The following is a 14,720-nucleotide window of genomic DNA, read 5'->3' on the forward strand; positions in this document are numbered from 1 at the left end:
CCCTGTCCATGGTGCTGGAAAGGCCTCCATTGCAGGGACGGAGTCAGCGTGCAATCCCCATTTCTCTACCGCTCTGTAAACTGGGTGAAGGGCTTCCCATTTCACAGACGCAGTTTCTTTGGCGTAAGCCCACTGCTGCCTCTCACTGATCCAGCCCACGCTGACCCCAAGGAAACGCAGGGCTCCCGGGAAGGAAACAAAGTGGAAACTCCCAATGATCCCAACTCAATGGAAGTTCCAGGTACAGCAGCTTCACAAAAGGTTGCATAACTAAAAAAGGTACTTGGTACATTGAAGACTGACCGTAACTGATAATGTGTGAGTATCCGTGGTTTCAGAGTGTCCCTTGAATAATTTACCACCCACGTTACTTAATTTTCTCAATAAGTGTCTGTTTTTGCAAGTGTCTGTTTTGTTGGGAGTGTCTGTCTCTACAGGTTTCATTTTACTCTTTCATTTATATATTTTTCTGTGTATCCAAAACTTTGAATAAAAGCAGGACCTTGAGGGTATACATCTGCCTGTCGCTATTATTCCTGCTGTAACTGTATATTATCTAAAAACAGAATGGATCTCATTTTCCCTTGTTTGTTCTTTCATTGGATAAAGAAAAACTTTGGTGTTCTAAATTGAGAAAGAGTTCCCCACTAAGTGTTTCATTCAAATTCCAAACCTCCGGGGTCCGTACCTTCGTCAGTTGCTTTATCTTTGCCACGGGACTCAGACTCCTTTTTGTGTTTTGGTATGTGAGAGGAACCAGGTCTGCCTCTACTTCGCGATGCCTTCACTGGGCGGGAGAAATAAATTATTTTAGCAACTTATCGTAGACATGTCTGGCACAGGAGATGGCCATTTGGCCCATTGTTGCCGTGCTAGCTCTTTGAAAGAGCTAGTGCCGCACCCTATGCCCATTCCCAAAGCCTGGCCAATTGCTCCTTTTTCATATTTATCCGATTCCCTTTGGAAAATTGTTATTGAATCAGTATTTGCCGCCCTTTCAGCCAGCCTATCCAGATCAGCTTAAATCACAACCAATCTCCTGATCTTCTCTCTGGTTCCTTCGCTGTTAAACCTGCGTCCCTCAGGTCACTGACCCTTCTGCCTGTGGAAACACGTCCTCCTTACAGACCCGACCAAAACCCCTCTAAGATATTCTAGCTGTCCGCTGGTCCTAGTTACCATGGCCGGAACTTTCGGGACATCCACACCTGCGGGATCTTCCGGTCTCAGCGACGGCGCACCCCCGCCACGGGTTTCCCAACGGTGAGGCGCGCAATCAGCAGGAAACCCCGTGAACAACAGCAGTACAGGAAGATCCCGCTACCAACCAATGGTGAGCTACCTCCCGCTCCTGCCAAACACTGGGTGAATCCTGCCCATCGCTCTGTATTTTATTTCACAATCTTACAAATATTTATTCAATTCCTTTTTGAAACTTGTTATTGAATCTACTTCCTCCTTTCAGAACACATACTTGTGGGATTAGAACCCGTGTCCCCAGAGCATTAGAGTCATAGAGTCAGAGAGATTTACAGCATGGAAACAGGCCCTTTGGCCTAACTTGTCCATACCACCCTTTTTTTTTCAAACTCCTAAGCTAGTCCCAATTGCCTGCATTTGGCCCATATCCCTCTATACCCATCTTACCCATGTAACTATCTAAATGGTTTTTAAAAGACAAAATTGTACCCGCCTCTACTACTACCTCTGGCAGTTCGTTCCAGACACTCTCCACCCTCTGTGTGAAAAAATTGCCCCTCTGGACCCTTTTGTATCCCTCCCCTCTCACCCTAAATCTATGCCCTCTAGTTTTAGACTCCCCTACCTTTGGGAAAAGATATTGACTATCTAGCTGATTAGCCTGGGCTTCTGAGTTACTAGCCCAGTGACAATAGCACGATGCCAGTACCTCCCCATTGCAACACAGGGCTGAAGAATGAGACATAAACATCAATAGCAGATGATCCAAGGCTGTTAGAACACCAGAATCTGCGACTGAAGTCCAACTGTTCTTAAGAGTTGTATCATGAAGAAGCCATATCATAGAAGCCCTACAGTACAGAAAGAGGCCATTCGGCCCATCGAGTCTGCACCGACCACAATCCCACCCAGGCCCTACCCCCATATCCCTACATATTTACCCGCTAATCCCTCCAACCTACGCATCTCAGGACACTAAGGGCAATTTTTAGCATGGCCAATCAACCTAACCCGCACATCTTTGGACTGTGGGAGGAAACCGGAGCACCCGGAGGAAACCCACGCAGACACGAGGAGAATGTGCAAACTCCACACAGACAGTGACCCAAGCCGGGAATCGAACCCAGGTCCCTGGAGCTGTGAAGCAGCAGTGCTAACCACTGTGCTACCGTGCCGCCATTAGTTGTATAACTAATTTCAATTATTGGCTGGGATGCCATCTAAAGTTGGCTTTAAGATGCACAGCTTTGCTGTTGCATATGAGACACAGCTTTACATTGCACTTCCCTTGTGCTAGACATGGCATAGTGACTGAATAACAACAGCAAATTGCATTTATACAGCATCTTTAACATGGCAAAACATCGCAAGCTGCCTCACAGGAAGCTTTACAAGGCAAAGTCTGATGGCAAACCACATAGTAAAATGTTAAGACAGTGGATTGAGCAGAAATAGGTTTAGAAACCCTACAGTGCAGAAGGAGGCCATTCGGCCCATCGAGTCTGCACCGACCACAATCCCACCCAGGCCCTATCCCCACATATTTACCCGCTAATCCCTCTAACCTACGCATCCCAGGACACTAAGGGGCAATTTTTAACCTGGCCAATCAACCTAACCCGCACATCTTTGGACTGTGGGAGGAAACCGGAGCACCCGGAGGAAACCCACGCAGACACGAGGAGAATGTGCAAACTCCACACAGACAGTGACCCAAGCCGGGAATCGAACCCAGGACCCTGGAGCTGTGAAGCAGCAGTGCTAACCACTGTGCTACCGTGCCGTTTAAGGGGAGTCTGAGAGAGGTGGAGCAGTTTAGGGAGGGAATTCCAAGTTTAGGTCCCAGACAGCTGAAGGTACAGCCACCAATGGTGAAGTGATGGAAATCTGGGACGCTTAAGAGAGCAGAATCTGAGGGGCAGAGATATTCAGGAGGATTGAAGGGTCAGTGGAGATATGGATCGGAGGAAAACATGGGGGCGGGTGGGGGGATTTGAAAATAAATATGAGAATTTTAAAAACCGAAGCATTGCCAGACTGGGAGCCAATGTAGGGAAGCGAGTTCAGGGGCGGACGGGGTACGGTGCGGGTTAGGACACAGCAAAGTTTAGGATTTACCAAGGTTGCGAGGTTAGCCAGGAGAGCATTGGAATAGTCACGGCTGCTAAAAGAGATTCATGAACCCGGAAGATTTTTACTATATGGTTTCACCAGCCGATTCATAACACCATTTATATTGAATAGTTTCCTTCTCCCCACCTCCCCCCGCCAGCCTGACAATAATACCAGGCACATCTCAGCAACACCCGGTTAAACGCTTACTTGTGAATCGGCCCTGAGCCGGTGGACTCTCTTTGTTGTTGCTGCTGATGGCAAATAACTGCACCATGTACTCCTGGTTTGGGAGCAGCCCTTCCACCACTGCCGCTGTCTCACCCTTCAACAAACTTAATTTCTGCCTTTTCCCCCCTGTATTCGAAAAGAGCACAGAAATTGTTAAAGGCAAAACGCAGCAATGCACGTTACAAATTATTCAGCAAGTGACAGGAACAGACCTGATGGCCCGAATGGTCTACTCTTGCCCCGATGCGACTGTAACACTACATTCTGCACCCTTTCTTTCTCTATGAACGGTATGCTTTGTCTGTATAGCGTGCAAGAAACAATACTTTTCACTGTATACCAATACACGTGACAATAATAAATCAAATCAAATTTTTTTAAAAATCTGTTTCTGCAGCATGGCTATCTGTATCGTTTGTCCAACTAACCGCCTCGCATCCCTCGTCCATCTCTGTCTTTGACGGGCGGCACGGTGGCGCAGTGGTTAGCGCTGCTGCCTCACAGCGCCAGGGACCCAAGGTTCAATTCCAGCCTTGGGTCACTGTCTGTGTGGAGTTTGCACATTCTTCCCCGTGTCTGCGTGGGTTTCCTCCGGGTGCTCCAGTTTCCTCCCACAGACTGAAAGACGTGCTGGTTAGATGCATTGACCGTGCTAAATTCTCCCTCAGTGTACCCGAACAGGCGCCGGAGTGTGGCAACTACGGGATTTTCACAAAACTTCATTGCAGTGTTAATGTAAGCCTACTTGTGACACTAATAAATAAACTAAAATTTAAATATTTTCAATTGAGGTCCCAGCCTCAGCAGGCTTTTGGGGGCTGGCAGTATCTAGATTTCCAGAATGTAGTGCAACTGTTAAGTTCAGAGCAGAGCATTATAATTAAATCTCCACTTGTCGAATTCCTTAAGCCGACACGGTGTAATCAGTGTTAAGGAATGATGTTTCCTCTCCTCCTCACTTGAATTATAGTCTTACATTATTGAAGGTAGTTTGCGGTTAGGTTCCAGGCCAGTCAGACAGCTTTACGCTGATTGCCGGAGTGTGACCTACAACAAAGGAAGTCTAACCCACCGCTGACTTTTATGTTCACTTCAGAACTGATCCTGTCGAGGGGGATGCAGCTAATCGTCACAAAACCTGAAGCAATGTGCAATAAAACAGCCAAGGCAGAGTTATAGCGATTCTTACACAAATGCCTCCCAGTGCCGGGTACCTGTCCATCACTGAGTAGCACATTAATTATTGAGTATCAATGTCTCGGGGGCAGGGAATTCGTATGGTGTTCGTGGAAGTGGAAATGAATAGGGTTGGGAAGCATTTTCCGATCAGGGCCATTGTGATCTCCTGGACTCGTTTCGATCGCCTCAGGGGGTCGGAGAGGAATTTCCCAGATTTTTTTTTCCCCATATTGGCCCTGGGGTTTTTCACTCTGGGTTTTCGCCTCTCCCTGGAGATCACATGGTCTGGAATGGGGGGGTGGGGGTGAGTTAATAGGTTGTGATGAACAAAGCATCGTAGCTGTGAGGGACAGCTCGGTGGATAGGATATTAGTATGTAGATAGGCTGGAAAATTGGGCGGGGATCCTGGATTCAGGATTCAATCCTGGACCGGGGAGTGGCGTGGGCTTGGAGGGCCGAAGGGCCTGTTCCTGTGCTGTATTGTTCTTTGTTCTTTGTCTGAGCTACGTGACGCAGCTCAATGGAATAGCCGTAGGACTGCCGCGTTAGGATGGAAGGTTAATTCAATCATTCAGCCACAGTATTGCACATCGAACTGACCGCCCAGCTTCAGAGGCAAGTCCTGAAGAAACTTGTTCCTAAACTATTCCCATCCCGCTGCTATTGCTGCACTTACCTTGCATTGAGATTGACAGAAGGATTCATTACTCGATGGGTATCACACTACCTGAAAACAAGAGGGTCGGGATATACAGCTCACTGTTCAGGTTAACTCAGCACTGAGCATTATTAAAATGGAAAATGCTACATCATTCGTATTTACATAAATTGTAAAATGTTCCCAAGATGCTTCACAGGAAACGCCTTTACTTTCTCAGAAGACTAAGGAAATTTGGCATGTCAGTTACGACTCTCACCAACTTTTACAGATGCACCATAGAAAGCATTCTTTCTGGTTGTATCACAGCTTGGTATGGCTCCTGCTCTGCCCAAGACCGCAAGGAACTACAAGGGTCGTGAATGAAGCCCAGTCCATCACTCAAACTGGACTCCCATCCATTGACTCTGTCTAGACTTCCCACTGCTTCGGAAAAGCAGACAGCACAATCAAGGATACCCACGCACCCCGGACATTCTCTCTTCCACCTTCTTCCATCGGGAAAAAGATACAAAAGTCTGAGGTCACGTACCAACCGATTCAAGAACAGCTTCTCCCCTGCTGATGTCAGACTTTTGAATGGACTTACCTTGCATTAAGTTGATTTTTCTCTACACCCGAGCTATGACTGTAACACTACATTCTGCACTCTCTCCTTTCCTTCTCTATGAACGGTATGTTTTGGTCTGCATAGTGCGCAAGGAACAATACTTTTCACTAATACATGTGACAATGATCAATCAAAATCAAACCAAGAGTGGAATTATCCCTGCCCTTGGGTTCAATGGCGGGAGAGTGGGAAGAGTATGGTGGGAGACCCAGTTTTGCACTGGCGTGAATCACCCACAGCTCTTCCACTGGCAGATCGGGAAACTTGCTGAAGACCAGCATTGGATCCTGCTAATGGAATGCAGGTAAAGGTCTGACCAGCCATGCCCGATTCTCTGCTGGTGTGGAACACATCTGGAACAATGCAGATGTTGGAATCACCTAAACAATGCTTGGGGCTGCCCCTGGAGTTCAGGGTGGAGGCAGCTCACAACCCTGGACCCCGAAAAACAGAATACAGCAGGATATCGATAGGCTGGAAAATTGGGCAGTGAAATGGCAGATGGAATTTAATCCGGACAAATGCAAGGTGATGTATTTTGGTCGATCCAATTCAGGTGGGAGCTATAAAATAAATGGCAGAACCATCAGGAGCATAGACACACAGAGAGACCTGGGCTTGCAAGTCCACAGATCTTTAAAAGTGGCAGCAGAGGTGGAAAAGGTGGTGAAGAAAGCAGATGGCACGCTTTCCTTCATCAGACGGGGCATTAAGTATAAAAGTTGGCAAATTATGTTACAGTTGTATAAAACATTGGTTAGGCCACATTTGGATTACTGTGTCCAATTCTGGTTGCCACACTACCAGAAGGACATGCAGGCTTTGGAGAGAGTACAGAAAAGGTTTACCAGGATGTTGCCTGATATGGAGGGTCTTAGCTATGAGGAGAGATTGAATAAACTGGGATTGTTCTCCCTGGAAAGACGGAGGCTGAGGGGCGACCGGATAGAAGTTTATAAAATTATGAGGGGTATAGACAGAGTGAACAGTTGGAAGCTTTTTCCCACAGCAGAAATGACAATTATAAGGGGGCACAAGTTCAAGGTAAGGGGGGAAAAGTTGAGCAGAGATGTGCGGGGGACGCTTTTTTACACAGAGGGTGGTGGGGGCCTGGAATGCACTGCCAAGTGAGGTAGTTGAGGCAGATACATTAGCGACATTTAAGACTAATCTCGATAGACTCATGAACAGATAGGGAATAGAGGGATACAGGCGGTTGGTCTACATAGGACAATGTGATCAGTGCAGGTTTGGAGGGCCGATGGGCCTGTTCCTGTGCTGTACTGTTCTTTACTCTAACACAGCAGTGGATGCGGGTGAAGAGTATCTGCAGGTGGATCTTCCAGATTTGGTGTCCTGAAGGGGCCCAACTTCCAGCTTTAAAATATTCCCAGAGATCCATCTTCAATTTCCGACAGTCCACCTTCTTTCTTCCATAGTGGGTCAGTGATGGGGCCCGGATAGGATGGCAGACTACGCACCATCAGACCTGCCCCATGGCAAAACACCCAGTTGCATCATTAATAAGGTCGGGGCTGGAAGATTTGGCATGTTCTACTGCCGGCCTCCACAGCGGGAAACATTCCAAATACCAGCCTCCGCCAAAGGACTCAGTCCCAGGATGGGAGAATTCCACTCAAAGTCTGGCACTAAGCAGCATAAGGTGATATTAGGACACATGACCAAAGTCTTGGTCAAGGAGAGAGGTTTTAAGGAATGTGGTAACGAAGGAGAGTGAAGTGGAGGGGTGGAGGGATTCGGGGAGGGAATTACAGTGCCTAACATTCAGGCCACTGAAAACACAGCCAATAAAGAACAAAGAAAATTACAGCACAGGAACAGGCCCTTCGGCCCTCCAAGCCTGCACCGACCATGCTGCCCGACTGAACTAAAACCCCCTACCCTTCCGGGGACCATATCCCTCTATTCCCATCCTATTCATGTATTTGTCCAGATGTCCCTTGAAACTCACTATCGTATCTGCTTCCACTACCTCCCCCAGCAGCGAGTTGCAGGCACCCACCATCCTCTGTGTAAAGAAATTGCCTCGTACATCTCCTTTAAACCTTGCCCCTCGCACCTTAAACCTATGCCCCCTAGTAATTGACTCTTCCACCCTGGGAAAAATAATGGTGGACCAATAAGAATCAGTGCTGGGCCCAAATTGGAGGCATTCACAGAGGATTGTATGGCTGGAAGAGATCAGAGGGATAGGAATCGGCAAGGTCACGGAGGGAATTGAGCACAAGGATCTATAGAGCCCATGGTGTCAGAACTGAACCAACACGGAGAGTTACTCCACCATATTTTCACCATCTGTCTGCAACTTGAGTCTTTGGGGGCAATTACTGACCAGCGATCGTGCTGGCCACCAAACGGGAGGCTGACAGTTCGGGGCCACTGCGATGTGCAGCCTCTCCAATGGGAATAGGTTTTAAAGTTTATTTATTAGTCACAAGTAAGGCTTACATTAACACCGCAATGATGTTACTGTGAAAATCCCCTAGTCGCCACACTCCGGCGCCTGTTCGGGTCAATGCACCCTAACCAGCACGTCTTTCAGAATGTGGGAGGAAACCGGAGCACCCGGAGGAAACCCACGCAGACACGGGGAGAATGTGCAAACTCCACACAGACAGTGACCCAAGCCGGGAATTGAACCCGGGTCCCTGGCGCAATGAGGCAGCAGTGCTAACCCACTGTGCTACCATGCTGCCCATAGGCCCCGCCTCCTGAAATTTAATGATATTCATTCTGGTGACCTCTGGTGACCTCTGAGTGTGGAAGATCCTTCTCTGAACTCCCACTGGAAAAACAGCGTGAATTACCCCAGTTTTCCAATGAATTCAACACTTAGAAATTTTTGGGAGAGAATCCGGCTATCTGTTTGCTAACACTCTTACTGCAATAATCTGTCATTGTGTCGGAGCCATAACGGGCCAGGAGACACCTGGTGAGAAGATTAAGGGGTGATCTAATTAAGGCGTTTAGAGTGTTTGATCTGGTCAATACAAAGAAACTATTCCCTCTGATCGAGGGAAATGCAAAGAGCCGGAACCTTAAAGTTTGAGTCAGGCCGTCCAGGGGTGATAGAACCATAGAAAATTACAGCTCAGAAACAGGCCTTTTGGCTCTTCTTGTCTGTGCCGAACCATTTTTTGCCTAGTCCCACTGACCTGCACTTGGACCATATCCCTCCACACCCCTCTCATCCATGAACCCGTCCAAGTTTTTCTTAAATGTTAAAAGTGACCCCGCATTTACCACTTTATCCGGCAGCTCATTCCACACTCCCACCACTCTGCGTGAAGAAGCCCCCCCTAATATTCCCTTTAAACTTTTCTCCTTTCACCCTTAACCCATGCCCTCTGGTTTTTTTCTCCCCTAGCCTCAGTGGAAAAAGCCAGCTTGCATTCACTCTATCTATACCCATCAAAATCTTGTACACCTCTATCAAATCTCCCCTCATTCTTCTACGCTCCAGGGAATAAAATCCCAACCTATTCAATCTCTCTCTGTAACTCAGCTTCTCAAGTCCTGGCAACATCCTTGTGAACCTTCTCTGCACACTTTCAACCTTATTTACATCCTTCCTGTAACTAGGTGACCAAAACTGTACACAATACTCAATACTCTAAATTCGGCCTCGCCAATGCCTTATATAACCTTATCATAACACTCCAACTTTTATACTCGATACTCCGATTTATAAAGGCCAATGTACCAAAGGCACTCTTTACGACCCTATCCACCTGTGACGTCACTTTTAGGGAATTCTGTACCTGGATTCCCAGATCCCTCTGTTCAGCTGCACTCTTCAGAGTCCTACCATTTACCCTGTACATTCTTCTTTGGTTTGTCTTTCCAAAGTGAAATATCTCACACTTGTCTGCGTTAAATTCCATTTGCCATTTTTCAGCCCATTTTTCTAGTTGGTCCAAATCCCTCTGCAAGCTTTGAAAACCTTCCTCACTGTCCACTACACCTCCAATCTTTGTATCGTCAGCAAATTTGCTGATCCAATTTACCACATTATCATCCAGATCATTGATATAGATGACAAACAACAATGGACCCAACACCGATCCCTGCGGCACACCACTAGTCACAGGCCTCCACTCAGAGAAGCAATCCTCCACAACCACTCTCTGGCTTCTTCCATTGATGTGGGGATGCCGGCGTTGGACTGGGGTAAACACAGTAAGAAGTTTAACAACACCAGGTTAAAGTCCAACAGGTTCATTTGGTAGCAAAAGCCACACAAGCTTGTGTGGCTTTTGCTACCAAATAAACCTGTTGGACTTTAACCTGGTGTTGTTAAACTTCTTACTGTGTTCTTGCATTGAGCCAGTGTCTAATCCAATTTACTATCTCCTCATGTATACCTAGCGGCTGAACCTTCCTAACTAATCTCCCATGAGGGACCTTGTCAAAGGCCTTGCTGAAATCCAGGTAGACAACATCCACCACCTTCCCCTTCATCCACTTTCCTGGTAACCTCCTCGAAAAACTCTAATAGATTAGTCAAACATGACCTACCACGCACAAAGCCATGTTGACTCTCCCTAATAAGCCCCTGTCTATCCAAATATTTGTAGATCCTATCCCTTATCACACCTTCCAATAACTTGCCCACCACCGACGTCAAACTTACTGGCCTATAATTTCCAGGATTTCTTTTTGGACCTTTTTTAAACAACGGAACAACATGAGCCACCCTCCAATCATCCGGCACCTCCTCCGTGAATACTGACATTTTAAATATGTCTGCCAGGGACCCTGCAAGTTCAACACTAGCTTCCCTCAAGGTCCGTGGGAATACCCTGTCCGGTCCTGGGGATTTATCCACTCTGATTTGCCTCAAGACAGCGAGCACCTCCTCCCCTTTAATCTGTAAAGGTTCCATGACATCCCTACCTGTTTGCCCTATTTCCGTAGACTCCATGCCCGTTTCCTCAGTAAATATGGATGCAAAAACCATTTAGTATCTCCCCCATCTCTTTTGGTCCCATACACAGTCTACCACTCTGGTCTTCAAGAGGACCAATTTTATCCCTCACTGTCCTTTTGCTCCTAACATACCTATAGAAGCTCTTTGGATTTTCCTTCACTCTGTCTGCCAAAGCAACCTCATGTCTTCTTTTAGCCCTCTTAAGTAGCTTCTTGCACTTTTTATACTCCTCGAGCATCTGATCTGCTCCTTGCTGCCTGTACATTTCATACAACTCTTTCTTCCTCTTAATCAGTGTTACAATCACCCTCAAGAACCAAGGTTCCTTATTCCTATTTACTTTGCCTTTAATCCTGACAGGAACATACAGGTGATGTCAGGAAGAATTTCCTCACAAAAAAGGGATTGGAAACCTGGAACTCTCTCCACAAAAAGCTGTCGGGATTAAAAATTTCAAAATTGAGATTGATAGATTTTTGTTGTGTAAGGGATTAGCCAGGATCTAATTAAATGGAAGAATAGGCTTGAGGGGCTGAATGGTTTCCTTGGGTGACTGTTTGGAGTTTGCACATTCTCCCCGTGTCAGCATGGGTTTCCTCCGGGTGCTCCAGTTTCCTCCCACACTCCAAAGATACGGATTAGGTGGATTGGTCATGCTAAATTGCCCCTTAGTGTCCCAAGATGTGCAGTTTAGGTGGATTGGCCATGCTAAATTGCCCCTTAATATCCCAGGATGTGTAGGTTAGGTGGATTGGCCATGCTAAATTGCCCCTTAGTATCCCAAGATGTGTAGATTAGAGGGATAAGCGGGGGAAATACATGGGGCGACAGGGATAGGGTCCGGGTAAGATGCTCAGAGAGTCAGTGCAAATCCGATGGGCCGAATGGCCTCCTTGTGCACTGTAGGTATTCTATGATTGTATGAATCTAACCCCTCGCCTTGTGTCATTGATGAGGAACTCAAGGAACACTCTCCATCTACACAATCAAGTAGATAGCGGAGCTGAGGGATTAACAAGTTAATGGACAGGAATCCCAATAACACTGAACAATGATGAAGTAACTGAATGTACTTTCCACAGAGTCAAAAGCAATTTTCCCCAACACTCAGGAGCTATTAAACAGGAAATATCCCAGAGTTCCCAATGGAAACATTCCCTCAGATGTTTAATGTAAGTATACCAGGATCTTTTCTTAAATAAACTGGGACATTGCAGAGGAAGATCTGGCTGCTTCAGAAGTCACTCGCCTCTAAGATTCTCTGCATAAACAGGCTCTACAATGTGAGATGTAGCTCTCAGGAAGCTGTGTTATTCAGTTAGAAACAATAATCAAAAGCCGGGAATTGAACCTGGGTCCCTGTTGCTGTGAGGCAGTAGTGCTAACCACTGTGCCCACATCCCACGAATGAATAAAACTAATGCAGCGAGGAACTCAATCGCACAGAGATATATAGCGTGGACAGCAGAAAACAGGCCATTCTGCCCAATAGAACCATTCTAGTTTTTAAGCTCCACACAAATCTCCTCCCACTCTATTTACTTATCACGCTCTATCCCCATATCCTTCTAATCCTTTCTCCCTCATGTGTTTATCCAGCCTCCCCTTCATTGCGTCTATACTGTTCACCTCAACCACTCACTGTTGTAGTGAGTTCCACATTCTCACCACTCTCTGGGTAAAGATGTTTCTCATTAATTCCCCAGTATGTCTATCAGTCAGTATCTTTTATTTGTGGTCCCCAGTTTTGAATCCTATCACAAGTGAAACCATTTTCACCGCAACTAGCCGCCAATTGAGAACATATAGGAGAATGACGGATTTTCTTTGGATAAGGCGACTAAAGGGTTACGGAAACAAAGCGAGTCTAGCTCGAGATCAGCCATGGCCTAACAGAATGGCACAACAGGCTCGAGGGGCTGAATGGCCTCTTACTGTGCTGTAGCCATTCTGTGATTCTTGTTGTGCTTGTGGCATTTGCCGCACACAGAGGAACACCTGGGGAACGGGGTCATCTTTACCTGGGCAACTCACACACCGCCGGCTGTTTTTAACGATGGACTAATGGCTTTTTATTCAAGAAAATTTGATTGGGGAAGAACGATCCTTCTGAAGGATTGACTCTGAGAGCTGGCGTGAGTTCGGTCAGCTCAGCAATGAACTTTGGCCCTGGTGGATGGAGAGGAAAGCGTCACCCCAGGGCAAATCATTCCACTCGCAGGTGTCCCTCCAAAATTTCCCTTCAGGGCTTTTCACTAAAGCATATCAGATAAAGTTTGACAATGAGCCACATAAGGAGCTATTAGATCAGGCGATCAGTTTGGCCAAAGATGTTTTTAACAAGTGTCTCAAAAAGGGAGGAAGAGAGAGAAAGAGAGAGACAGAGAGAGACAGAGAGGGAGAGAGAGACAGTGATAGCGAGAAAGAGACAGAGAGAGACAGGGAGGGACAGACAGAGAGAGAGAGAGAGTTAAAGAGAGACTTAAAGAGAGAGACAGAGAGAGAGAGTTAAAGAGAGACTTAAAGAGAGAGAGAGAGATAGAGAGAGAGAGGCACAGAGAGAGACAGAGAGAGAGACAGAGAGAGAAAGTGAAAGAGAACGAAAAAGAGAGCGAAAGAGAGAGAGAGCGAAAGACAGAGACAGACAGAGAGAACAGACAGAGAGAGAGAGACAGAGAGACAGACAGAGAGAACAGACAGAGAGAGAGCGAAAGAGAGAGAGAGGCCAAAAGAGAGAGCCAGACAGAGAGAGACAGAGAGCGAGAGACAGACAGAGAGACAGACAGAGAGAGGTATAAGGAGGGAATTCCAGAGCTTAGTGTCCGAGCAGCTGAAGGCACGGCCGCAATGGGGGAATGACACAAATGGCGGTGTCGGGGAGGAATGCCCAAAAAGCTGGAATTGGGGGAGCACAGAGATCTCGGAGGGCTGGGGAAGTGACAGACACAGGGAGGGTTAAAACCATAAGAAGATTTGAAAACAAGGACTAAAAAAGCTAAGTCAATAACTGCGCAGTTTCTCCCCAACCACCTGCAGTTCAAACTGGGCTCTGATCTTGAAGTTAGCAGTGATTAACTGTGTTACTCCTTCGGGTAGGCAATTACTTCTCTGCTAATCTTTGAAGTCGTGCCAATATTTTGGATTTCTGTTCAAACCTGAGCCCATGTTTCAAGGATAGAGTTTAATTTTTGTTAGAAAATAGATAAAGAGGGTTCCTATTGCGTTTTGATTTATTTTCACTTCTCTTTGTTAAACCTTAAGAGGTCAAAACCTGTACTATTTCCAAATGCCCGCACGAGGGAAAATAGAAGCTAACTGAGAAATTCCTAAAGCATTTAATGATTCACAAAGTCACCACAAACTATGAGGCTTAATACCCAGAGTCAACTTATTAAAGCTGTCTCCCACACACACACAGAGATGATCGTGGCCTCAGGACTCAGTGCTCCATCAGTACACTAGCACTTAACTGCCTCGTAAACCAGATAATTCAGAGATATATCACTTCACTGAACCATGTTACCTGAAGCAAAGCTGACAATACTGCTACAATGAATAGCAGCCAAACTTCCCTCACAGTTTTACAGTCTGTACCTGCCCACATGCAAGAGATGCGATGTTAATGATTGATTCTTTTGTGGGTAAATCTTAACCCAGGAAAGAAAGTACTGAGCCTTTTGGTGACCTTGGTGATGCAAAAAGTCATGGCAACGTTAATTTATTTATCTGTATGGTATAAATACACCAAAATAACTTTGCAATACAGAAAATTTGGAAA

The 14,720-nt window shown here is 46.4% G+C and overlaps 1 protein-coding gene across 2 annotated transcripts in view; it reads right to left on the reverse strand.

Moving 5' to 3' along the window:
* The window catches only part of col14a1a (collagen, type XIV, alpha 1a), a 245,891-nt gene that overhangs the window by 211,465 nt on the left and 19,706 nt on the right, over nucleotides 1-14,720 (reverse strand). For both annotated transcript variants that reach the window (XM_078216910.1, XM_078216911.1), the window contains exons 4-5: nucleotides 3,523-3,669; nucleotides 689-787 (exon numbers count right to left, since the gene is read on the reverse strand). In XM_078216910.1, coding sequence (XP_078073036.1) covers nucleotides 689-787; nucleotides 3,523-3,669 — 246 coding nt within the window. The remainder of the gene's footprint in view (nucleotides 1-688; nucleotides 788-3,522; nucleotides 3,670-14,720) is intronic.

This window comes from Mustelus asterias, chromosome 7 (genome assembly GCF_964213995.1).
Source record: "Mustelus asterias chromosome 7, sMusAst1.hap1.1, whole genome shotgun sequence".
Taxonomy (NCBI): Eukaryota; Metazoa; Chordata; class Chondrichthyes; order Carcharhiniformes; family Triakidae; genus Mustelus; species Mustelus asterias.